At 39.7% G+C, this 27,555-nt stretch overlaps 1 protein-coding gene across 3 annotated transcripts in view; it reads left to right on the top strand.

Moving 5' to 3' along the window:
* ppargc1a (peroxisome proliferator-activated receptor gamma, coactivator 1 alpha) overlaps positions 1–5,216 on the top strand; it is a 725,479-nt gene extending 720,263 nt beyond the window's left edge. For all 3 annotated transcript variants that reach the window (XM_072563359.1, XM_072563267.1, XM_072563446.1), the window contains one exon: positions 4,111–5,216. In XM_072563359.1, the coding sequence (XP_072419460.1) occupies positions 4,111–4,214 (104 nt within the window). In that variant the 3' untranslated portion in view covers positions 4,215–5,216. The remainder of the gene's footprint in view (positions 1–4,110) is intronic.
* Positions 5,217–27,555: the final 22,339 nt, after the last annotated feature.

The following is a 27,555-nucleotide window of genomic DNA, read 5'->3' as shown; positions in this document are numbered from 1 at the left end:
ACACTCATCTACCTGTTTGGTCACCTTCTCAAAGAACTCAATAAGGTTTGTGAGGCATGAACTACCCTTCACAAAACCGTGCTGACTATCCCTAATCAAATTATTCTTTTCTAGATGATTATAAATCCTATCTCTTATAACCTTTTCCAACACTTTACCAACAACTGAAGTAAGGCTTACTGGTCTATAATTACTTGGGTTGTCTCTATTCCCCTTGTTGAACAGGGGAACCACATTTGCTATCCTCCAGTCTTCTGGCACTATTCTTGTTGACAATGACGATTTAAAGATCAATGCCAAAGGCTCAGCAATCTCCTCCCTGGCTTCCCAATATAACATATAAAGTCAGCACATTATCTCAGAAACCTGTGTAATGCCCATAATGTCTACTTCCTGGCTGGAATTCATTTCCTTTTAACTTAATTAATTCCTACATATATACAGTTCAAATGCCTAATTTTAACCCACTCAAAACCCACTTACACAGAGTTAAAAGTTAGAACTGAGGAAGGGTCACTCAACCCGGAAATATTGACTCTGATGTTTCTCCACAGATGCTGCCAGACTTGCTGAGCTTTTCCAGCAACCTCTGTTTTTGTGTCTGATTTACAGCATCTGCAGTTCTTCCAGTTCTTATTTAGGAGAATAGCAGCCTGTTCAGACATCCAAAGGGTGAAAGAAGTTGTAATGCCAGATGGTGAAGGGGCACTTTGTAGTGAGGAGGCAGGGAGGCTGCAGAAAGATTTTGACAGGTTAGGAGAGTGGGCAACAAAGAGGCAGATGAAATACAACATGGGAAAGTGAGAGGACATGCAATTTAGTAGAATAGACTAAGACGAATAGAGGCATGGACTATTTTCTAAATGGGGAGAAAATTCAGAAATCTGAAGTGCAAAAGGACTTGAGAGTCCTAGTCCAGGATTATCTTAAGGTAAACTTGACGGTTGTCAGTAGTTAGGAAGGCAAATACAATGTTGTCATTCATCTAGAGAGAACTAGAATATAAAAACAGGAATGTACTTCTAAGGCTTTATAGGGCTCTGGTCAGACCACATTTATCCTTTTGTGAGTATTGTGAGCAATTTTGTGCCCCAGACCTCAGAAAAGATGTGTTGGCCCTGGAGCGCGTCCAGAGGAGGTTCATGAGAATGATTCCAGAAATGAAAGTCTTAACATATGAGGAACATTTGAGGACTCTAAGACTATACTCGATGGAGTTTAGAAGGATGATAAGGGATTTGATTAAAACTTACTGTACAGCATGGTCAGAGTGGTCATTGGGAAGATATTTCCATTGGCAGGAGAGATGAAGACCCAAGGGCACAACCTTAGAATAATGGGAAGACCCTTTAGAACGAATATAAGGAGAACTGTCATTAGCCAGAGGATCTGTGGAATTTATTGCCACAGAAGGTCATTGAGTATATTTAAAACAGATTTTTTTGTTCTTGCTTGTTAAGGGGATCAAAGGTAACATGCAGAAAACAGGAAAATGGGGATGAAAAACCTATTAGCCATGATTGAATGGCGAAGCAGACTTGATGGGCACAATGGCCTAATTTCTAATGCTTTGTTTTATGGTCTTATAGTCATTGTTTATTTCTCACAAGTAATCAATTGTCAACAATATCAGGGATCTTTTAACTGTGACGTTGATGACTGTAGACAAGGTATTTTACTTTAATGTAGGCAACACTGAGGTGAATTATATTGTACAGGGACAGAGCTAAAGCCTGCCCTATACTTTTCTTCCACACGATGGAATCAGTGGTGATTTGCCACAAATCTGATAGCAATGATTCGTTCTATCTATCATCTTTTCAAGGAAGTGGACTGGCATTCATGACTGAGGTGTACAAGGCAAATTCAGATGTTTACTCTCCCCCATAGCATGTAGGTCTGCAGAGAGAAGCTGCACAAAGTGTTTCTCTCATATTAAATATTGTCCTCCAGGATGCTCAAGCATTTCAGGGCTGCTTAGCAGTCTGTGTAAACTCTAAAACTTTGAAGGCCAACTGTTGAGGGAAGGAATAAAAGATTAGCCTCAGAATTCCTCGCAGTTTGTTGTTTATGATGATAAGCTTCACTGTGCAATAATCAAATATCGTATGCCGACTGAAGCCTAAAAAAAAACTAACCGAAACACCATACAATGTTAGTGTCCTGTCTCACTGATGCTACTTCCTCCCAAACAGTGAATAGGACCTATAAAGTGTAGATACTCGAAAGTTGCCAAACATACAATGAAACATTTATTCAGCAGCCGAAAAATTTAAGGAATATAAAAATAATCAGGTACACTTGTAATTTCATACAGCATGGGTTGCTTGTTGTATAATCAGTATCAAGTTACACAAGTAAAGTCCAATCTCAGTTATTTCATCCTGGATATGAGTATTAAATAGGTTTCCATGAGGTTCTCGCACTCAACAATGAATTGGTCTATTATTACTCTCTTGGATGTCCCTCCCAGGTCCCTCCCATGTTTTTCATCCTTAGAACGTTGGTGTCAATCCCCCATTTCCTCTGCATCCAGACATCTATCCTTTGTCGGCTCCAGTGGTGAAGAACAGAGAATTCTACAATGAAGCAGCAATGCCTAAGTGAGTGCTGAAGTCAGTACTTTCTTAGTGCACAGTCAATGTGAGTTAGATGGAGGTCAGGATCCTCAAAGTAAGCATGAGCGAGTGAGCACAAAGGTGAAACTAAGAGCCAAAATTACATCCTGTGAATTATATCGGTGTGTCCCTGTGTGCAAAGTGACCGAGCAGAAGCATGCAGGTTGTGAGTGTCCCTGAGTTCGAATTGAACTCACGAGGGGTTGAGTTGGTCTAAAATTAACTATGATGATGTGATAAAGCCAAAGATTAGCCGATGCCAACTTGCGTGCACAAGGAGTGGAAGAGAATTGTGTCCTTGGAGAATACAGGGATAATGAAACAAAAGAGAGGAGTTGCTGAAGATCTAAAACAAAAATATATATTCCTGGAGAAGCTCAGCAGATCTAGTCATATCAGTGAAAAGAAAATAGTTAACATTTCAGGTCCCCAGAGATGATGCTTCAGAATTCAGAATGCAGGGATGTTTCAGTGAAGACAAAGTTAGATTAAGGTCTGGTGAAAGTAAGCAATGAGCTAGTATCACTAGGTAACTGCCCTTACTTGTATGTTTTTAATCAGCCTTTTCTGTTTTCTTGGCAAAGAACTAGAGAATTGAGAACTGCACGGAAATGAGATGAGTTGAATTCACATTGATATGTAAATACATGGAACTAAGTTAGTCATCACTCATTGGCGAGATTCTGAAATTACTATTTAAACCTTAAAGGGGAAATCAGAATTTTATTTCTTACCATTTAAGATTTTTTTTAAAATTCACCATGTTTTCATACATTTCTTCCCATTTCCCACAGTGCTCAAAGGAGCAAGAAGTTCTATCCTAAGCTAGTCTGATGGAGTAGCCATTATAAATAGAGTAAACTGACCTATTTCAGTTTTTCTCCTTTAGAGATAGATCAAATGCAATCAGTTAACAACATTAGTACAAACCGTCTGATTGCAAGTTGGTAACTTATTTTATGCTTCATTCGGTTTTCTTTTCTGGTGAAGGGCAAGCTGTCAGTTCACTACCAGCCATTTTGTGCTATTACTATTGGCTAACTTCACTGCCAGTGTCTTGTTCACACACACTTAATGTGAAGCTCAGTGGAAAACTGCAAACATTCTGTATACTAGGAACAAAATCTTGTGATTACAATATTCAAAAAATCTGAGCCACAATTAGTTGTGTACTATTGAAAAATAAATAAATTTGAGACAATAACGCAAATTACCTAAGTTTATGAAAATCAGAATACTTATTTTTTTTTACTTGGATTAACCTTTTTTGGGTGGCTTAACCCAGTTCTTTGTGATTTTTTAAAAACTTGCATTTCCTTTGAATGCACAAGGTCAGTTTTTATTTACCAAGAATCATGAGTCTTTTAAGTCCAAAATACCTAAATTACTTTGATGTTTGTTTTTACTTTTCATCACCCATGTGTATTAAAACAAATTGATTTTATAAAGCTTTTTTGAAAAATAGGATTAATGAAACAATGTTTTGTTACAGACCCCAATTCAGATGACTTTGACCCTGCTTCAACTAAAAGCAAGTATGATTCAATGGATTTTGACACCTTGCTGAAAGAAGCCCAACGAAGCCTGCGTAGGTAACCAATGCCAAATGTGCTACTCGTGAAAGAAGGTCCAGAACCTTGCAGGCAGCCTTCCATTTGACATCAAAGAATTTGCATTAATCATCTTGGGATCTTATCCCTCTTTACACTCTGTATAAATGAAGTTTACATGAACCCAGTTGCTGCAGTATATGAGGAAAGTTGATGGGTATTCAACAAAAAGAAAATTGAAATGTTCTGATAAGTTAACACTGTTCTACACATATATATAAACAATAATTTAACTGGTGGAATACGCAGCTTGTTCAGCATTTTATCTGACATTTGGATGTGGTGTTACATTACTGACAAGAGTTGGGATTAAATACCCTGGGGTGTTTCAAATATTTTAGTTACTTTAATGCTGAAATGTAGTTTCGAATTTACTAATGTTAAAATTGAATTATTTTTACTTTGTGTAAATATGATAATGTTTTGTTTGTTACAGCTATGCACTGTAAATGCAGCCTTTCTCTCAATAATTAAACCAAGAATGTAACCACAAGATAGACACTAGTGTACACTGTTATATTTAAAATTTTGGAGAGGTGCAAAGCTGAAATGGGTAAAAGTTGTCTGTGTGTCTGCTGAACACATGGGCCAATGCTTATTTCCCATTAGGTAGCTTTACAATAAACTTGCAACTGAACAACTTAGAAAATGAATCGTTTCACCACTCCCATGACAATGTTTAATCATTAAAAATGCTTTCATTTTTGCCCTTTACATTGAATTAAATTTGTGTTACTAAATCAGGAGAAAAATATGAAAAGTTTACTCATGATTCATGTAAAAATGTCAAATGTGTTCTAAATTATTTGTTAACACATAATAACATTATCCCATAAATGCCTTCTATTTTAAAGGAAAATTAAAAACACTGAAGCCTTGGTAAATAAATTTGTTGAAAAAAGACGTGACAAGATTCCTGTGAATAGTGTTAACACCATCTTGCTCAACACCAACATATCCCAATACTGGATTAGTGTTGCAGGAAGAGCACAGCAGTTCAGGCAGCATCCAACGAGCAGCGAAATCGACGTTTCGGGCAAAAGCCCTTCTATTCCTGATGAAGGGCTTTTGCCCGAAATGTCGATTTCGCTGCTTGTTGGATGCTGCCTGAACTGCTGTGCTCTTCCAGCAACACTAATCCAGTATTTGGATTTCAGCATCTGCAGTCATTGTTTTTACCAACATATCCCAGTTACACTGTTCTTTTAAACTAATTTAGCTTCAGGCTCTAGCAGGTGGCATTTTGTTTATTTGACCATTACTAATTTATATTGAGAGAACCTAATGTCTGTCATTGGAAAATTAACTTCATATATTTGCTAAACTGAGTTCTCAACTTTGTAACTATATACTAATAGCAATATAAAAGTTTTTGACTTAGTCATTCATTACCTATGGTACCTCTAGTTTTTTTTAATCTCTGTTCAGACGACTATTAGATCACATTTCAGGTTTTTTAACTCATTTTATCACATGATGCCAAACTGAGGTTTACATTTTCTTCCCTGGATTTTGAATATTCTCCTCAATTGTAATAGCAAGGTTGTAAAAACAAATACAAAAAAAAGCAATAAATGTTTATTTTTAAAAATCTAATTCTAGCATATCATGTTTGAAGTAGAGGGCAGGCACATTACCCAGCTTCTTTAGGTGCTTACTGTGCGTTAAATTTCTGACCTTTTGCTACTACAGTATTTCATAGTTTTGTGCTTAGCAGTGGCTAGCCCAAACAAAATAAGTGAAACTGTGCATTTGTAGCTAATGTTAGTTCTTGGCTATCCTTTACAACTTGGGTAATGTTTTGTCCTGTCTGGCAAACGTGATGAGAATTTTAATGATTGTAATATAAAATTTGCTCTGTACAATAACTAGAATAGTAATGTATTATATCAGTTAACTATTCTTAATTTTAATTTAAGTAAATTCTGAGGACACTGTGCTTTTAGGTTTGTGGGTGATGATTTATTAGTTGATGGAACTGTACTGACCAGGACATGTGAGGAGGAACATCCATGTGAGCTTCCTTTGTTTGATACTTCTACCTATAAAGTGTGGTTGAACCATTGTACAGAATTACTGTAATTTTTTTTCTAAATGTGCAGTTCTCATCAACCTCACCAGACTAATAAAGGGAAACAATGTTTCAAATGCTGTCCCTTGTGCATAATTATCATACAAATTATGACATAGTTTGAGCACAGAGTCAGAAACTAATGTGTTCAAGTTTCAATTCAGTGACTGAAGTAGAAGTATTTGGGCTGATGCTCCAGTGAATTCTTGAGGGAATGCTGCACTGTTGGAGATGCAATATTGTGAGGATATTAACCAAAGCCCTGTCTGTACTCCAAGGTGAATATTAAACATTCTGTAGCATTATTTTGAAAAATTAAAGGAGAGTTATCCCCAGTGCCTTGACCAACATGTTTCCTCAATGAACATCAAAAAAGACCGATCAATGTCATCATCACATTATTTGCAGGAGCTTGCTGTATGCAAATTAATTTTAATATTTTCTGCATTCCAACTGAAACTACTTTTTAAAAATACTTGTGTAACTTGAAAGTGGTTTGAGATGTCCTGCGATATTTTTATCTCACTCAGGGGATGTGGATGTCACTGGCTACCTTGGTGTTTATTGTCCCCTGCTTGTCATTGACGAGGTGACAATGAGCCATGTTCTTGAACCAGTACAACCACAGTGCTGTTAGGAGAAAAGTTACAAAATTTTGACCGAGTAACAGTGAAAGAATGCTGATATAGCTACAGTCTGGATGGTGGGTGGAATGAAGGGGTTCTTGCAGATGGTTGTGTTTCCATGCATCTGCTGCTCTTGTTCTTCTAGTCAAATTTAGCCAACAATTAGGATATCTGGTCAGCATGAATGAGTTGGACCAAAGGGTCCGTTTCTGTGATGTACATCTCGATAACTCTGACTCTAAATGGCCCTTGGGGCAGAATCCAGCTGGTCGTACATGATAATCCAGCTTGCACATTTATTGTGAAAATATTGGTTAGTGAAAGTGACCTATCTGCAAGGAGTTCTTCCTTATCAATTACATGTCCAAACCTCGAGATAGAATGTCTGTATTTGTGTGTCTGTGTGTTTGTGTATACCCTGAGACGAGGGGTGAATCATGCGTGAATGTGCGTACACACACGCACACACCTTTCCACTTCACTTCCTGCAAGACCCACTCTGCATGCAGGGCCAAGGCAGGAAAGGAGTCAGGTTAAAAGGCAACCCATTTCTGACCCTCATTTTCATTATATATTCCACAAAACTGAGTTGATAATGTGTGCCTCCAGAGGTACGTGCAAGATAAATGTTAGTTAAACCTAACTGCATAAGCTAGTAAACAGTCCTTTTCCCCTTCCCTGGTTATGCTTGGGTTGTTAGTCTGCCTGCTTCCATTTCTGCTTCAGCAAAGAAGCAAAATATTTTTTATTGGTTAGCTTTGCTGCTTGGCAGTGTTTAATGGTCATATTTATTGCTTTTGACATTGATATTTTTTTCTTAACATTTGGTTCAAAGTATGAAGTTATCTTACCAAAATGTGCACTTTAGACTCTTGGAAGTGAGAAAAAATTTTAGATCTGTCCCTTACATTGAAAAGTTTAACACCCCTGTTCTTGGTGGTAGTGATTACAAGTCTAGAAGGTGTTGTCAGAGAAGCCTTGGTGAGTTTCTGCAGCACATCTTGTAGAATGTATGCACTGCTCCCACCGTGTGTTAGTGGTGAGGAGGTAAATGTTGAAGGGGTTGACTGTGGAGCTAATCAAGTGGGCTGCATACCCCTTGTTAGTGTTGAAGTTCTTCAGTGTTATTTCTGCACTCTTCTAGGCAAGTAGAAAATATTCTATTTCTGATGTTTTGCATGGATGGAAGAAGGGTTTTAAAGTATCGGTAGGAAAGTTACTTGCCACAGAATTCCCAGCCTGTGACCTGCTGTGGTAGCCACAATGTTTGTGTGACTGCCAGTTCAGTTTCTGGTCAATGATGACAACTAAGATGTCAATAGTGAATGATTCAACAATAGTAATTATGTTGAAAATTAAGAATAGATTTATAGATTCTCTCTTATTTAAGATGGCAATCACCTGTCTCTTTTGTAGTCCAAATGTTACTTATACTTGTCAACTCAATCCTGAATGTTGGCTAGGTCTTAATGCATAATAATATGGGCTGTAGCATTGTGAAGAGTCATGAGTGGTGCTGAGCATTGTGCAATCATCTGAAAAACACACCCACTTCTGACCCTATGATGGAAGGAAGGTCATTAATGGAGTAAGTGGTTTGACCTAGATCAATATTCTTAAGACATTTGTGGCGCAGTGGTAGTGTCCCTAACTCTGAGGCAAAGGCCCAGATTCAAGTCGCATCTGCTGCCGAAGTGTGTAATGACATCTCTGGGCAGGTTGATTAGAAAATATCTACCCTTTGAGCCGTTTTGACTTAGTGAGGGCATTATAAATAACGTTTTACTTCTGTTAAAAGAAGGGAAAATTCCAATAGTGTTTAGGAGTCTTGAAAAGTAAAGAATAGGGATCCTACTGTAATATTATTAGTAACTAATTAGAATGCAATATTCTGTAGGACGGAAAATAAATCAGGCAATAATGAGGGCATTAGAAAAGATTATATAATCACATCATACATTATATTAAATATCATAACCCTGCATAAAATGTACATGTGATATCCTGATGATAACCTTAAGAGCTATTTAATCTCAGTACCTTGTGATGTTAGTGCACTCTGTTCTTTCCCTGGTGATCATTCAGACATGTAATAAGTAGACACTTAATAGTGGAATTCCAAGCATACAATCAGACAGATAACAAGACATTTATTCAGCAACACAAAGATCAAGGACTGCAAAAATAACAAGGTCTACACGCTTGAAGTGTTGTGCAAAGGAAGCAAATGTGAGGTGACAAAAACATTTCCACACAGCAAATAACTAGGGTCTGGAATGCACTGCCTGTAAGTATGGTGGAAGCCTATTCAATTGAGGTATTCATGAGCGCATTGATTCAATTGAAATAATGGTTCAATGTGCAGGGTTATGAGGAAAAAGCAGAGATTGACACTAAGTTGAAATGCTGAGAGCGTAGTGCAGACAATATGCGCTGAATGACCTTTAGCACCTTAAAATTTACATGATTCTGTTCTTTGCACTGAGGAGGTTCTACTTAACAGATTGCCAACAACGGCATGTTGAATAGTTAAATAAAGTTCAAACCCGGCACATTCATCCGGCAGAGTATTTCAAACAGCTTACCTCAGGTTCAATAATTCACTGGTCTGCCCTGCTCATGGTGGTCCTATCAGTCAATGTCCTAATCTTCATCTTCATCCTCAAAAGATTGTTGTCATCATCTCCCCTAGCATTTTCTCTTTCTCTAGGTCATCCTTGACCTGTCAACTCCAGGTTGAAGGGTACAGCATGCTGCAAAGGTGCAGCACATGTTTCTGGGCTATACTGTAAGTTTCCACATGGTGAAATCTCATCAGAAGAACTATGGACTGATCTACTACAGCTCAGATGGAAATGAGAACAGTGTTCATCCTGCGTCAGTTTGAGCATTTCATAAATGTGTACTGAGCAGGTTTGGAGGAAGACTTTGCTTTTCTAGCAGCCACCCTTGTTTGACTCAATGACTTTGGAAGAAGGTAGGAAATCTGTCAGTTCTCCAGTGTGGAAAGATCATTTTAGCAGCTCCCAGGATATCTGTCACAGACCTCCACAATTTGACATCAATTGTCATGTATAATTTGAATATTATTTAAATGAAAGCATTTCTGTGATGACTGTACTGGTTGGGTGCAACCTATAATGCTATGAATCTGGGGAATGCTGTTAGAATGGATTCACATATAAGTCAGACCAAGGAAAGGTGGCAGATTTCCTTCCTGAAAGATTATTATTGAAATATATAGGCTTATACAACAATCAACAATGGTTACATAGTTTTCTTTAAACCACTCTGTTCTAGAGACCTGTTTTTCCCCTTTTATTGAATTCAAACTTTCCATATTAGAATTTGAACACATGTCCCCAGAACTTTGCCTGGAATTCTGGAAAATAATATAAAGATACAAAATAATATGAAAACTAGATATTTTGCAGGCTGGAGGAAAGTTTATAGTGGAGTCCTCTGAGGGGTCATTGTTTTTCCTGATATATATATATAAAATATATATATATATATGAAGGATTTGGATCTTGGTGTGCAGGGAATACTTTCTAATTTGCAAATGATATTAAACTTGGAAGAATTGTAAACTGTGAGGAGGACAGTGTGGAACTCCAAAAGGGTATTGACAAGTTGGTGGATAGGACGTAAATTGGGTTTAATGCAGAGAAGTGTGAGGTGATGCATTTTGATGGGAAGAATATTGAAAGACAAAATAACGCACACAGCATGCTTCTAGAAGGGCGCAAGAGCAGAAGCACCTGGGTGTATATGTGCACAGATTATTGAAAGTGGCATCACAGATGAAGAGAGCAGTTATACTATTTTATTAACTGGGGCATAGACTATAAGAGCAAGGAGGTGATGTTGAACATGCACAAGACAGTTATTAGACCTCATTTGGAGTATTTTGTACAGTTGTGGGCACCACATTACAAGAAATATACCAATGTATTGGACAGAGTGCAGAAGTGATTTACAAGAATGCTTCCAGGAATGGGAAACTTCAGTTATGAGGATTGATTGAAAGGGTTGGGACTGATTTCCTTGGTGAGAAGTAGGCTTGGCAGGAAATTTGATAGAAGTTTTCACAAGCATGAACAGGCGGACTAGAGTAGATAGTAAGAAGCTGTTTCCGCTCATGAAAGAAACAAGAATAAGATGACATAGATTTAAAGTGATATATTAAAAAAAGCAAGGGTGATATGATATTTTAAAAACTCGCACGTGAGTTAGGGTCATAGAGATATACAATGTGGAAACAGACCCTTCGGTCCAACTCGTCCATGCTGACCAGATATCCCAACCTAATCTGGTCCCATTTACCAGCAGTTGGCCCATTTCCTCCAAACCCTTCCTATTCATACACCCATCCAGATGCCTTTTAAATGTTGTAATTGCACCAGCCTCCAGCACTTCCTCTGGCAGCTCATTCCATACAAGCGCAATCCTTACATAAAAAGTTGTTCCTTATGTCCCTTTTAACTCTTTCCCCTCTCACCTTAAAACTATTATTAGGGTAAGGAAGTCACTTTCTGGATTAGTGGTGCTGGAAGAGCACAGAGTTGATGCAGCCAGCAAGGAGCAGCGAAATCGACGTTTCGGGCAAAAGCCCTTCATCAGGAATAAAGGCAGAGAGCCTGAAGCATGGAGAGATAAGCTAGAGGAGTGTGGGGGTGGGGAGAAAGTAGCATAGAGTACAGTAGGTGAGTGGGGGAGGGGATGAAGGTGATAGGTCAGGGAGGAGAGGGTGGAGTGGATAGGTGGAAAAGGAGATAGGCAGGTAGGACAAGTCCAGACAAGTCATGTGGTCAGTGCTGAGCTGGAAGTTTGGAACTAGGGTGAGGTGGGGGAAGGGGAAATGAGGAAACTGTTGAAGTCCACATTGATGCCCTGGGTTTGAAGTGTTCCGAGGCGGAAGATGAGGCGTTCTTCCTCCAGGCATCTGGTGGTGAAGGAGCGGTTGTGAAGGAGGCCCAGGACCTCCATGTCCTTGGCAGAGTGAGAGGGGGAGTTGAAATGTTGGGCCACGGGACGGTTTGGTTGATTGGTGCGGGTGTCCCGGAGATGTTCCCTAAAGCGCTCTGCTAGGAGGTGCCCAGTCTCTCCAGTATAGAGGAGACCACATCGGGAGCAACGGATACAATAAATGATATTAGTGGATGTGCAAGTAAAACTTTGATGGATGTGGAAGGCTCCTTTAGGGCCTTGGATAGAGATGAGGGAGGAGGTGTGGGCGCAGTTTTTACAGTTCCTGCAGTGGCAGGGGAAGGTGCCAGGATGGGAGGGTGGGTTGTAGGGGGGGTGTGGACCTGACCAGGTAGTCACGGAGGGAATGGTCTTTGCGGAAGGTAGAAAGGGGTGGGGAGAGAAATATATCCCTGGTGGTGGGGTCTTTTTGGAGGTGGCAGAAATGTCGGATGATTTGGTTTATGCTAAGGTTGGTAGTGTGGAAGGTGAGCATCAGGGGCGTTCTGTCCTTGTTACGGTTGGAGGGGTGGGGTCTGAGGGCGGAGGTGCGGGATGTGGACGAGATGCGTTGGAGGGCATCTTTAACCACGTGGGAAGGGAAATTGCGGTCTCTAAAGAAGGAGGCCATCTGGTGTGTTCTGTGGTGGAAATGGTCCTCCTGAAAGCAGATACGGCGGAGGTGGAGGAATACGGGATGGCATTTTTGCAAGAGGTAGGGTGGGAAGAGGTGTAATCCAGGTAGCTGTGGGAGTCGGTGGTTTTGTAAAAAATGTCAGTGTCAAGTCGGTCGTCATTAATGGAGATGGAGAGGTCCAGGAAGGGGAGGGAGGTGTCAGAGATGGTCCAGGTAAATTTAAAGTCAGGGTGGAATGCGTTGGTGAAGTTGATGAATTGCTCAACCTCCTCGCGGGAGCATGAGGTGGCGCCAATGCAGTCATCAATGTAGCGGAGGAAGAGGTGGGGAGTGGTGCCAGTGTAATTACAGAATATCAACTGCTCTACGTAGCCAACAAAGAGACAGGCATAACTGGGGCCCATACATGTGCCCGTGGCTACCCCTTTGGTCTGGAGGAAGTGGGAGGATTCGAAGGAGAAATTGTTAAGGGTGAGGACCAGTTCGGCCAAATGAAATGAGAGTGTCGGTGGAAGGGTACTGTTGGGGACGTCTGGAGAGGAAAAAACGGAGGGCTTGGAGGCTGGAATTCTGGAGGCAGGTTCACTTGTGGCATTCAAGAGGCCAGTGAATGCTGAATTGGATGGAAATAATGTGCAAGGGTATGAGAAATAAATAAAGATAGGCACTAGGTCTTTATGCTTGTTTGAAGAGTCAATGAAGGCCTGATGGGCTGAATGGCCTCCGGCACTGTAACAGTTCAATTAGTCTGAGATTTTGTGTGATTTCATCTACTCACTGGAGTCAATAATTGACTATGCCAGCAACAAAGAGGTACATGTTTAGACCATTGCATCAGTCAGCTCCTCCAAGTTCTGCTTTTAAATTTCTCAAAAGTCTAGCTTTGGATAACAACTGTCATGACAAGCATTTTGTTATATTTCTGCACCTAAATTTTCTCTTCCACATTTATCCATTTTCCTTTTCTGCTGAAATAACGACCATGCCCCACAATGTTATTCTCTCGGATTTGCTTGTTCAATGATTTGATTGGTCTTTAGTTTGCAATTGAATTGATGATTCTTTCATTGGTAGTGTGTATTCATCAAAATGTTAGGAGATTTCACTCTGATACCTCATCAAATCATACATTTGAATATCAAATTCAGAGTTTACATTTTACGTTGGAATAATGACCATCGCAATTGAATGCTGATTACTCTACTTCTGCACGATATGCCTAACCTTTTCGCATATACCCAGATGGTGACAGATTGCCTACAGCACCTAGAAGAAAACCATTAAAATGTAAGTTCCAATAAAATTAATAAACATGTTCTAGAAACATTTCTCCACTTATCAACTATTGTGCCGGATTCTGCACTGATGGGTTAATTCATGTCTAGGTCTTTAAAAAAAAAGGCTGACTATGCTTGATGTCTTTTCCTCTCCCAAGTCCCTCTTTGTTTTTATTAATGTGAAGAATTTCACTCAAATGTAAAAAAGCTATTCCATCTATGGTGCAGAGAAAAATTCATTCACAGAAACAAGTTATTCTGACTCTGGCATAAGTACTTCCGTTCTGTCAATTCAAAATGAGGAAATCGAAATAATCGAACACACTGTCTGCCATTTGAACATATTTGAATCAATAATGCAGGGACCAGTAAATTAAAGCAATCCCTGAAGGGAAAATGGTAAGAATATCAGTGAATGTTATAAACTCCAGCAAATGTAATCCATAGATTTTGATAAAATTTGATCAATATATTTTTACATTGCCATTAGACAGTGGACTGTGCTACTTGCTGTACTGATTTTCTTAATGGTTGAAACATTAGGTTGTTAAAAATAAAATCTTTTATTCAAATTTAAGTTCTGATTTTATTTCGCTAACATCTGCTGATATTTTTAAATGGATGTACATTTTTCCCTTTTCCCATGATCTGTATGATTTGATTTACATTTGCAATGGAGGATGGCACCACTTGTGATAAATATCAGATCTGCTCCATTTATACCATGACTGTCAATGCCTTGTCTGATTTCTACATGTCACAGAAATATTCAGAGAATCCATGACTCCAATGCTGTTCACATTATTTTGATTTGAATAACTAGATTGTTAGACTATTAACTTCATAAGAGTGATTGCTTTCTTTACGTCCTTATTTAGATGGTAGCACTTTGTTTTCCTTTGAGCCAGAAAACTTTGATTCCAAGTGTCATTTTGCACTAAAATACAAAATCAAGACTGACACTCTAGGACAGTGCTGCATCTTTGAAGCTCTGTTTGTTTGCACAAGAGACTAAAAGAGCTATTGATCTGAGAAGGTCCTCACTAACATTCCTCCCTCAACCACCAAAGGGGAATTTTAGATTTAGATTTTAATTTTATTGTCACGCGTACTCAACTACAGAAATACAGGAGTACAGTGAAAAACTTACAATGTCACCACACATGGTGCTGTCTTAGTTACAAAGGTATCTAGGTATAAAAAACTCAGGTACAAAGTAGTAAAAGACACAAAGTTAAAAATGTTAAGCATTACCTTCATAGAATAAGTAGGAAAATAAAGAAGTAAGGTAATAATTAACATTAAAGTCCTTCTTTATTCAAACTAGAAAAATAAAGGAATAAAGTTAGAAGTTCAATTGTCTTTGATGAGTCCTCTGCTTATCTTGCTCTCTGGGAGACCGCAGCTGCCTGTTCTTGATGCCGCGCTGCACATACCTGGTGATTTCCCTCACTGCTCACACTTTCTGCCTTGGTCTGCAATGCCATTGCTATTGCTGAAGCTGCCACCTCCCGATCTCATGCACGCCCGGGCAGGACCCACTTGCTTGCCAAGATGTCACCTCACCAGGTTGAGAGACTGCCACAGGCCGCTGAGAGACCAGGCTGAGAGACTACCATGTGCTACTGACAGACCAGATTAAGAGACTGCCATGGGCTGGGCCGAGCAAGAGTGCACCTCACCGGTCTGCATCAAGGCCGGGAGTGAATAAAAGAAGAAATGAAACATCAAGAGAGAAAGAAGAAAGAAAGAAAGAACAAAAAAAGGGACAGGGTAAACAAACTCTGGCTGAAACATCCTACTCCACCACAATCTTTGACAGAATCATCAAGGAACATTTCTTACATTGTCACAATATGTGGCACTGACTGAAGCAGAGCCGATTAACCTGAAATAAGAAATGGAAAGGTATTTGAAGATCAGTGAATGGTGGGAGATAGGAACATCTGGGTACATGTAATTGTGACAAACAACAAAATTATACTTAGGAATTCAAATTAACTACTTGCCTGTTGAAATCCATGTATACATCGTGTGTCATGGATTGACCATCTTTCAAATAAGAGTGTCAGTTCTTTATTAATATTTCTATTCCATGCGGAAATGAAAAATAAATGTTGTTTGTTTTCAAAAGTATTTTGTACAACAGGAGCTAATAGGGTTGATTAGGGAAGCAACAATTGACTGGTGTGAATACAGACAGGAGGAGTATCGAATATAAAGACAATCAATTTGAAACTCATTTTAGACAGTACCACAAATCAACTGTTACTGATTACGTGCATCCAAAAGAGATTAATAATTGATTTATCTCATTATCACCTCTGAGGTCTTCCACATATACAAATTGGCAGTGAGGTTTGTTGACATAAACACCAAGTTTTGTCATAGGTTGCAATGCTGCAACAAATAACTTGCCAGATCTGCTGCTTTACTCATTCACTGGTTTCCCAATTGAGAGTTAGAGTGGGATTTGCAACAGTCAGCAGAAAATGAAATGCTATGTCATATTCAACCCAGCCAAAACATTGTGATATTTTGATGTTGAAACACAGTGATTCACTTCAACTTGTGACTGTGGACAGAAATCAAACTCCTTAGAATGGCCTGCTGATTCCAGGCTCGTACAATAATGTCAGCAATCTCTGAAGCTGGAGAAGCCTTTAGGTAATGAGTGTCATTAATGACTGTCAGTTTCTGATTCCAGGAAATGGACCAAGAATGACAGGTAGAAAACCAATTGATGTTTTGGTTATAGGGAGACCATAAAGAGCAGTAAGAACTTCGAGACATCCTTACCTCATGAACACCATGTGATAACACAGAATAACGTCTCCTCAGTCTTCAGAGGAGGCTGCAACTCTCTTGAAAGGCTGTCTGGTCCTGTCTCGTCCAAAACCAGACCTCCAAACAATTGTATTAACTGGAAATGAATTGCCTAGTTAAGTAACTATAGCCCCCTAAGTGCAGTTTTAATTACAGTTTAAACTATAGGAATATTCAACCATAGCCACGTATATATGAAATAATAGCAATTTTAATCATAGCAGCAGTGATAGTGCCTTGGGGATGAGTGAGGGATGGGGAGGAATTTCAAAAATAACATCAGTTGACAGTATGTGGTAAAATGTAACATGTGACTGATGTTATGTTCACAGCAGCAAACAGACTCATGTCCCATTCCAACTCCATTTTAATTTAGCCTTCTCCCTCTCTGCTACCTCTCTCTCACGTTTGGTGGTATTGTATTGCAATTGCCAGTCATTGTATGTAATTTGATGAATTAGAAACACAGGTGATTTAGTGCTGGTGTATAATAGGTGAATTGTTCCACAGGCGATTTGGTGATGGGAAGAAAGCTGCTCAGTTGTGTGTGGTAAATCTTCTGGATGTAAAGAGAAAGAAAGTCTCGTGCACAGGGCTCATGTGGGGCACTGGTGGTGTCTCTACCACTGAGCCAGGAATCCTAGGTTTAAGTCCCACCTTCTCCAAAGGTACATGATAATTTCTCTGAACAGATCAATTTGAAAACAGATTCATCCCATTCTCACAGGCAGAATCCAGGTATGAAAATAGGTCTGTATTACTATACTGTGTTAGGTTGTTGTTGACTGTGCACAAAGGGTCCTGATAATAAACGCTGCTGCTTTCATAAACAGTAAAGTCTTCCACTCCATAGCAGCTGGTATGTGTTCACTAGCAGTGCATCATGCAGGACTGTACTTATTTTTCTGGAAGCTGCTGGGAGATTTCCGTACTGTGCCAGTCCACCATGCGCTAAATGCTTTGATCTTATTCAGTGAGAAAGAGCTGACTGACTGGGACAATGTTCTACTGCCAAAACAGCGTCACATGATTTCTCCCTGGAATTTAGTCAGGGAAGTGGACTGCAATCATATCCCTGGTTGATGTGAAACCCTCTTTAAAGAGACCATTGGAGTCCTCAAGTAATGATTTTGATTCCTGGACAGATCAAGCTGTTTCTTACAGTATAGTCCACAAGTAGTGTTCCCTCTCATTGAACCACAGAATCATTATGGTGGAGAAGGAAGCCATTTGGCCCAGCGTTTCTCCATCAATTTGCTGAGCATTTTAACTTAGTGCCAGTCTCCTGCCTCTTCCCATAAGCCTGCATTCCATTCTATTTAAATAATCATCCAAAGCTCTCTTGAATGCATCAATTAAACTTACCTTCATCACAATTCCAGGTAGCGCACTCCATACCTTAACTACTTGTCTGTCAATAAACATTGTCATCTCCTATTTGTTTCATTTGTAAAACACTTTAAAACTGTGCCCTTTGGTTCTTGATCCATTTACAAGTGGAAATGTTTCTCTTTATCCAGTCTGTCCAGACACCTCATGATTTTGAAAATTTCTATCCTCTCTTTGCCTTCGTCTCTCCAATGAAAACAATCCCAACTTCTCTGATCTTAACTCATAATTGAAGCATTCTGGAACCATTCTTGTAAACCTGTCCTGCACTCTCTCCACATCATTCACATCCTTCCTGACATGAGTGATATCCAGAATTGTACACAGTGTCCATCTGAAATCTAAACAATGATATATAGGTTAATTTCCTTGCTCTTGTACTATTGATATTCTCCAATCAATCTGTTCGGACATGTCATTCAGCACTTCCAGAACAGGTGGGGCTTGAACCTTGGAATCCCAGCTCAGAGATACAGAAGCTACCACAGCACCATTAAAAATCGCTTTTTAAAATCACCAATCAATCAACCCAACACTTTGGATGTTTGGGTGGATTTGAGCCCAGGTTCCCTGAACATTATCTGGGTTAATAGTTTAATAGTTTAACACTAATAGCACAAGGTCATCGCCTCCCATGCTCTTGTCCTCTTAAGATCCTATTTATGAAGCCTGGAATGCTGCATGCATTGTTAACAACTCTTTCTACCTGTCATGCCACTTTTAATGCCTTAAATACTTATACACTTAGGTCTTTCTGCTCCTGCACACCTTTTGGAATAATGCCTTTTATTTTACACAGTCTTTCCATGTTCTTTGTACCAAAGTTCATCACCTCACACTTCTCTGCATTGAAGTCCATCTCCTAATTATCTGGCCACTCCACCAATGTGTCCATGTCCTTTTGAAGTTCTGTACTGTGCCCCTCACAATTTATAATTCTCCTGAGTTTTGTGTTTTCTGCAAACTTTGAAATTGTCCCTTCCACAACAAGATCTAGATCATTGATATAAATACCAGGGAAAATAGTTATCCCAATACCAACCTCTGGGAATTTAACTGCAAAACTGCTTTCAGTCTAAAAAAACCTCATTAACCCAACACTGTTGTTAATCCCTCAGCCAATGTTGGATCCATGTTACTGGTTTTATTTTGTTTTATCCCACGACCTCACAGATCTATTGCGTGGCGCTGGATCAATCATCTTTTGCAAGTCGATATACACCACATCAATAATCTGGGCCTCATCAAACATCTCTGTTACTTCCTAAGAAAATCTCCAGCAAGATAATTAGACATGATTTTCCCTAAAAACATCATTTCCTACTCTTTCAAATCGATTCACATGACTATTAATTTGATTCCTAATAATAACTTCTGGAAGTTTCTCCAACATCAAAGTTAAACCAATTGATTTGTAATTGCTGGGCTAATCTTTTAAAACTTTTTTTGAACAAGGTTGACTGCTTGTTGCACAAGATTTCCCTACAGCAAGGACAACACATGGAACTGGTTTTGGATGAGTGACCAATAGTAGAATGGGGGAGATGACACAAATGACAGGCAATGGTGAGGAAACAAGAGGGCACCAGCATCCGATTGCAGCCAGGGCTCTTCGGAGCAGCTCAGTCAGCAACTCACCAGGTAAACAATTCCATCTCTCAATTAGCACATAAAGCAACATTTCTCCCAATTCTTCCACTGCCCCAGCTTAACCCAAAAGGCCACCATTAATATCAAAATCAACATGTTTATAATTTTATACACTAATGAACATAGGGAATAGTTATGTGTTATACTAGTTCTTTTAATCATAGGTCTTACGTAAGTGAAACCAATTACTGATTCAACTTGTCCAAATCACACTGAAGCATCTCTTCATCCCCTTCACATTTCACCAGTTAGAAGGTGCACAGTGAGAGATCCTGATTCACCTCAGAACTAATGACATAGGTAAAAAGAGGGCTGAGGTCCTGCAAGGGGAATTTAGGAGCTAGGCAGCAGATTAAAAGGCAGGGGCTCAAAAGTTGTCATCTCTGAATCACTACCCATGTCACATGTTACTGAGGATAGGAGTAGGTGAATGCATGACTGAAGAGTTTGAACAGGATGGAGGGCTTTAGACGTGAGAGCAATGCTAGTCCAATGAATCAGAAAGGGACTGACATCATTGCGGGGATACACTTTGCTCATGTGGTTGATGGGTGTTTGAATTAATCTGGTAAGGGGATGGGATGCAGAGTGGAGGTGCCGAGTGGGGGTTGCTCAGATAGCTACAGGAGAAAAACCCAGTGGGTCTAGAAGGCAGTGTGAATATAATCAAGCTAAAGCACAAGGGAATATTGCAAGGCTGCATGGCATTTATTTTGATGCAAGGAACCTTGAGAGTCAGGTAGTTGAATTGTGGGTGTTAGCTAACGCACGGAGACGTGATATTATTGCTGTCACAGAGATAGGGCTGAAGTAGGGGTATGATGGCAGTTCAGTATTCAGGGATATAGTATACGTGAGATGGAGAGGTGTGTGTGTGCGCATGCGCGCACCACGGTGGTGTGGATAAGAAGAAGTAGTGTTGCCTTATTGATTCAGGGTCAATTACTGAGCCAGAAAGAATAATATCGTAGTAAATTCCACATATTAGGCCATATGAGTAGAAGCTAAAATAGAGGAGGGACAATCAGTTTGTTAAGTATTATACTATAGATCCCAAAATGATCAGATAGAGAAAGAATGACAGATATGTGCCAGGTGTCCAGTGTTATCTGGACAATGTTTTAGTTACTGGATCCTCTGTAGATGAGCATTTGAGAAACTTAGGAAGAAAGTCCATGAAGATTGCAGAAGCACAGATTATACATTAACAGGGAGAAATGCAAGTTTTGTAAAGACTCAATCAAGTCCCTGAGCCATGTAATCAATGGCAAGGGATTGCAGAAGACCCCAAGATGGTAGAGGCTGTCGTGAAAGCTCTTAGACCAGAGACGATATCTCAATGAGATTGTCTTTGGGACTTGTAAATTACTATGGCCAGTTCTTTCCTGATGTGGCAACCATGATAACACACCTGCATCAGTTGCTGGGAAAAGGGCAGCATTGGAACTGGATCCATGAATATGAGGAGGCTTTCTAGGTGGTGAAGCAAGCCTTAAAAGTGTTCACTCATTTTGACCTGAAGTTGCACTGCAGTTAGCACTCATCGCCTCGCCTTATGGCACTGTACTGTCACACATCTTGCTGCATGAAGCAGAAAGGCCCATTGTGTTTGCCTCGAGGTCACTGACAAAGATGGAGGAGAAGTGTGCCCAAGTAGAAAATGATGAATTGGACATTGTGCTCTGTGTTAAGAAGTTCACCTATCTCCTTTAGTTCAGGCACTTTGTGCTACTGACTGATCACAGGCTACTAGCCTCTGTTTTTGACCCTCCATTTATGGGAATACCGTCAATGACAGCAGCATGTCTGCAGAGATGGGGCACTGGCTCTGTCAGTCTATTGATATGAAATCGGATACCGAGAGTCGGAGTAGCACAGCAATGCAGATGCTTTGTTAAGGATAGCACTACTGTGAAAATAAGGATGTTCCCAATTGAAACCTGAACATGATGTAATTTTCCCAGGAAGACAAGCTACCATTGTCAGCAAGTTAAGTGTGGAATATTACCCGGAATCACCCAGTCTTGAGCTGAGTGGTGGACTTAGTCCTAAGTGGAATGAATTGTCAGAGAATTACACCCTTAACTGTCCAGTAGGTGGGAGTTGTCTGTCTCATGTGGGTGTTTAATGTGGGAATGAGTGTTGTTATCTCTCCCCGGTACATAGAAAAGTTGCTGGAATAGGTGCACTGAGGCTACTGCAGTATAATGCGAATGAAAGAAACAGCCAGGAGCTACTTTTGGTGGCTGAAGGTGGGCTCCTAGATTGAGGAAAAAGCGGGATCATGCAAATCCTGTGTATTAGTAAGGAAGGCACTACTGCTGTCACCCCTTCACCTATGGGAGTGGCCTCAATCACTATGGCAACAGATTCACCTCAATGTTGCAGGACCAGTAGAGGGACAGGTGTTACTAATGATCATGGCTGCCCACTCCAAGTGGTTCAAGATGGTGATTATGAAGTCAGTATCAGCAGAAGCAAGGATAGATTAATTGGATAAAATATTTGCTAAGTTTCCAAATCCTGACCAAGTTGTGAGTGAGAATGATCCACAGTTTGTGGTGCAAGAGTTCCCCAAGGAGTACTTGGAAAATCACAGAGTCAGACATTTGAGATCAGTTCTGTATCACCCCGTGACAAACTGTCAGGCACAGAGATTTGTACAAACCTTGAAGCAGGCCTTAAAGGCCTCACAAAGGGGAGGATCACTCAGTGACTCAATAAGTTCCTCAGTATATACAGGAACATGCCACATGCAATTGCCCAGTGCTTGCCAATGTTCTCAATGTTCAACTGCCAGCTGTGAACAATGTTTAGCTTACTGTGGCCAGAAGACACCAGGAGATAGTAGAGTGAAATCAAGAAGAGCAGAAGGGTGGAAACCTCATGGTTGAGGGTTTCCTAAAGGTGAGAGACCATATTGCCCTGTAATAATATGTCTAGGGAAAAATGGATCCCAGAGTTGTGGTGACTCGAACAGAACTATTGTCATATACAGTACAGATTCAGGATGAACTGATCTGGAGGAGACATGTGGACCAGCTGGTCACTGCACCACACCAACAGGGGAATGTCCCTCAAAACACCGTGCCAGTCCAAATGGGACCAGTGTTGTTGACTGACTCATCTGTTTCTGTGCCAGGGCTGGCCATGCCCAGAGAGGAGACAACAGCAGTGTCAAAGGGCAACAACAGACAGAGAGGGATGTCCCCTATGGAACTACAGGAGCTACTGGAAGCCTGGGAGACTGCTGTAGAAGACGTTCCTGAGACAGGGAGATGGTCTTCTAAGAAAGGCATCCCCTGAGAGACTGATCATGTCGATGTAAACTACAGAAGGATTGTTTTCTTTTTCTGTGCTTTTGCTTTGTAAATATTCCTGACAATGGACAAATGATAGCTACAATCCCTGTACAATAGTTTTAATTGTTGATTGAAAGGAGAAGTATTGAAATAAAAGGGGAGGTGTGTTACGTATGTAGTTGGCTGTGTGCTGCCCCTTTAAGAGAGCAGGTCAGGTGGCCTGGAGGTGGGACCTTGAGGGGCAGTCCAGGACTGATTGTGGAGCTGAGAGAATACGTGATTAAATTATTCCCGTTCAAATTTCCTTTTTGACTACCTTGTGTTCTATTTATGATTCTAGTGAGCCACAAACACTACAATAACGTGATCAAAGATATTCTTAATGGCATTGAAACTTCTTTTTACACAAACTGTACCCAAGCAAACTGCTACCTAATATCAACACAAGTGCGCAAGTTGTGAGAAAGCGAAGCATCAAATTACCATCATGTTTTGCACGAGCATGATTGGAATATAATTAAAGCTGTTGGTGGTTGTGAATTCCAGAATTCTGCAATGCAGCATGGTGCTGTTATTTGTAGTCACAACAAAAGTGCATGAACAATCACAGCTTTTCTTCAGGTGTGGCTGCATCGCTCTGACATTGCAAAGCAGAAATGTCACCTTGATAGCTTGCACTCATGCGAAGCAGGAAAATCGATGTTTTGGGCCGGAGCCCTTCATCGGGAATCCTGATGAAGGGCTCCGGCCAGAAACGCCGATTTTCCTGCTCCTCGGGTGTTGCCTGACCTGCCATGCTTTTCCAGCAACACACTCTCAACTCTGATCTCCAGCATCTGCAGACCTCTCTGTCTCCTGCACTCATGTAAAGTACATGTTTGATTGTGATGACATTAATTTTTACTAGGTAAAAACAATGACTGCAGATGCTGGAAACCAGATTCTGGATTAGTGGTGCTGGAAGAGCACAGCAGTTCAGGCAGCATCCAAGGAGCCAACTTTTAGAATTATAAAATGAGTACAGCACAGAAGGAAACCATTTGGATGATTGCATTTCTGTCAGCTCTCTGCAAGATCAAGTCAGTTAATCGTACTCCTTTGTTCTTTCTTCGGGCACAGCAAGTTCTGCCTTTTAAGGTGTTTGTCCAGTGCCCTTTTAAATGCCCTGATAGTATCCGCCTCAACCATACTTGCATGTAATGCATTCCAAATCTTAATTGCTTAATGCATAAACATTTTTTTTTCTCATATCACTGTTACTTCTTTTGCCAAGTGCCTCAAAATCAATATGGCCTGGACTCTTCCGCCAAAGAAAAGTTTCTCTCTGACTGTCGTGGCCATCCACGATTTTGAACATCTCTTTCAAATCCTTTCTAAAATGTGTTGTTGTGATTTCCATAAAACAAAAAGTTTGGGGTAAAATGTTTTAGTGTTTAGAAAAAGAATCATCCACTGGTAGGGTAAACATTTATTGCACAGTTTGAGTTGTCAAGGATGGCGTTTTGATAGGTGCATTTTTTTTTAATCAACCTACAGCTTTGTTTCTGCTTTTTAAAATGTCCTACCAGCCTGTTTAATTGTATTAGATTAACACAGAGTGTGGAGACTAGATCACATACAGCTCAGACTAAGTAAAGACAGAATATCTCCTTTCCTAAAGGCATCAGTGAACTAGTTGGATTGATAATAGAAATTGATAGTATCACAGTCACTTTCACTGATTTCAATAACCTATATTTATATAGCACCTTTAATGTAATAAAATTCTTCACAGAAGAATTAGAAAACAAATTTGAATTCAGTTTTTCAGGCATCTAACTGCTTGCAATTGACTGAAATTCAACTGGGTATTTCGTCAGCTTTTTGGCTTTCTTGTCCAGGAAGATAACCACCACACTAAAGTATATCGCCATTGCACATGATACTAGGTTTCCACTTTCCATTGGCTATTCAAAAATCATCCATATGATCCACATATCACAGGAGGAATCCACTGCCAAATGTTTTCAGCATTTATAAATCTATCTCATCACTAAGTAACCGAATCTCACATAGTTGAGCTCACATAGGTATACTTGTGGCCAGTTTGAAGTGTTGATCCACTTTGAATGCATTAGTCCTTTATAACAATTGCCAATAGATGCACATTTTGAGTGCATTATCAGCTTTTGTCAGGAAAACCTGACATCCAGAAATGTTTCACATATGAACACACTCTACTGAAGGGTAACACTGCGCTGTGTAAGAATGAGGAAACCATACTGTTGTATACATTTAGAGGGACAGCAATCAAACCCCAAGACAGGGAAGACACTCATTGCGAGTTAAGTGCTGATGAGGAAATGCCAAATATCTTAAGGTTCATATAATGAAACTTTCTTCAACATTAAGCGGAAGTGATTTAATATGAAAATAATATGCAAATGACAACCACAGAGCATTTTATCAAAATACTGTAACATTTTGTATTGTACAGACTGTACAACTCTCATGTTCTGACCACATGCAATTTACTGTGTGCTTTGACCTTTAATTGTTTTTTTTAATGCTCTGTATGTTTTTGTGTACTGTTTTATCAAACTTTGCATGGCTGACTAATTCTCTGCAGATTATTAAAGATAGGGAAAAGATTCTGAAGAGGTACAGAATAACTTTGGTGGCTAAAATAGTCAGCACAGAAGTTAGTGATCTTAGACCACTAACAAAGGTTAACCTAGATATGCAGGCTGGTGAATATATTTATAAAGGCATCAAGATTTGAAACTCATGAGAAGGACAATCCAAAATGTGGGAACTAAAAAAATTAAATTAAAAAATATTGTAGAAGGCCTCACACTGTTTCATTTATTTTTTCCTGATCAGACATCTTGGTAATGCATTCCATTTGTTGACCACCTTCTGTGTAAAAAAAAATTCCTTGACGTCTGTTCTAACGTTGTACTTGATGTTGAAGAAATCAGGCACGTATGTTATGTTGATGTGCCGTGCTGTTGAGGAAATTGGATTTTATGGACACACTCACAAGCCTCTCAGGATGACCAGACAGTGCAGATGCATAATCTACACTGCCAACAAAGTCAGAATTTTACACTATGTCAACACAAGGGAAATCAAATACCATGGATACATAAACCCATTGGACTGCCAAACAAGTCGAAATTGTAGTTGCATAGGTTTACTCCTCTGCCAGAAACATCAGATATTGTGCATAGATAAACCTATAAGCCTAACAGCATAATCAAGGTAATGAAACAAAGCAAATTCACAAAGTCATTGGATTGCCAGGATATACAACTCATTAACTCTCTCAACTGCCAATGAAATTGTTGACAATGCCATATCACCTCTTTATCTGAATGCTTGCACCTTTCAATCAGAACAAATGATATAAAATAAAGTGTAGAGATACTTAGTGAGTTGTTAAAGTGATCTGTGTATCTGGACAAATGATTAGATCTGACAAATTTGATAATTGCATTGAAACAATTCAGTTTTTTTATATGCATAGTGAGGATAATGCTGAGTGACTTCAGAGAGACATTAACAAGTTGGCCAAATGAGCAGCCATCTGGCAGATGAACTTCAATGCAGAGAAATGTGAGGTAAAACATTTTGGTAGAAGTAACATCGAGAGACAATACTGACTCAATGGTACAACTCTGAGAGGAGTATGGAAGCAGATGGACCTCAGGGTCCAAGTGCATAATTCTTTGAATTATGGCCAGGCAAACTGAAACTGCTGTTAAGAAAGCTTATAAGTTCCTTGGGTGTATTAATAGAAGCATAGAGTACAAAAGCAAATAAGTGATGCTATACGTCTACAAATCATTGGTCAGACCACATTTTGTGCATTGTTAAAAATCACACAACACCAGGTTATAGTTCAACAGATTTATTTGGGAGCACTAGCTTTTGGAGCACTGCTCCTTCATCAGGTATCTGTGCAGCAGCATCTTAAGACACAGAATTTATTGCAAAAGATTACAGTACCATGCAACTGAAATGATATATTGAACAAACCTAGATTGCTGCTAAATCTTTCACCTTTTAGAATGAGTTGCAGGTTTTGATTCATTAATGTGTAAATCCCAGAACTTCTTTTAAGTCACATTCACAAGATAACTTAAAGTTTTACCAAAAAAAAAGACATCTCAGCTCAGACAATGCATTAAAGGTGTGAGGTCAGAGTCTGTCTGTATCCCAATCTTAAGTCAGACTGGCTCTATTTCCAAAGTGGAATTTATAAAATATTATATGGATTAACTGCCTGCAGATTGTGCACTCCTTGAGCAAAATAGAATGTATCTGCAAATATAATTCTGCAAATACAAATTTACCCCCATAGACTTATATGTGCGTGTGCATGCATAAGAGAGAGAGAGGGAGTGTGAGTGTCTGCATGTGAGTGTGAGTGCGCATGAGAGAGTGTGTGTTTGCGTGTGTGCATGCTTGGTAAAGTGTGTGTGAGTGTGATGGAGCATAAACTTGTGAGAGTGTGTCTGCATGGGTGTGAGTGTGGGAGGTATGTGTATGTATGAGAGAGAGCGTGTGTATAAGAGAGGTCTGCATGAGTGTGTGAGT

This window comes from Chiloscyllium punctatum, chromosome 1 (genome assembly GCF_047496795.1).
Source record: "Chiloscyllium punctatum isolate Juve2018m chromosome 1, sChiPun1.3, whole genome shotgun sequence".
NCBI classification, from domain to species: Eukaryota; Metazoa; Chordata; class Chondrichthyes; order Orectolobiformes; family Hemiscylliidae; genus Chiloscyllium; species Chiloscyllium punctatum.
Note: the sequence above shows the minus strand (reverse complement) of the source record. Positions and strands in the feature narration are given on the sequence as shown.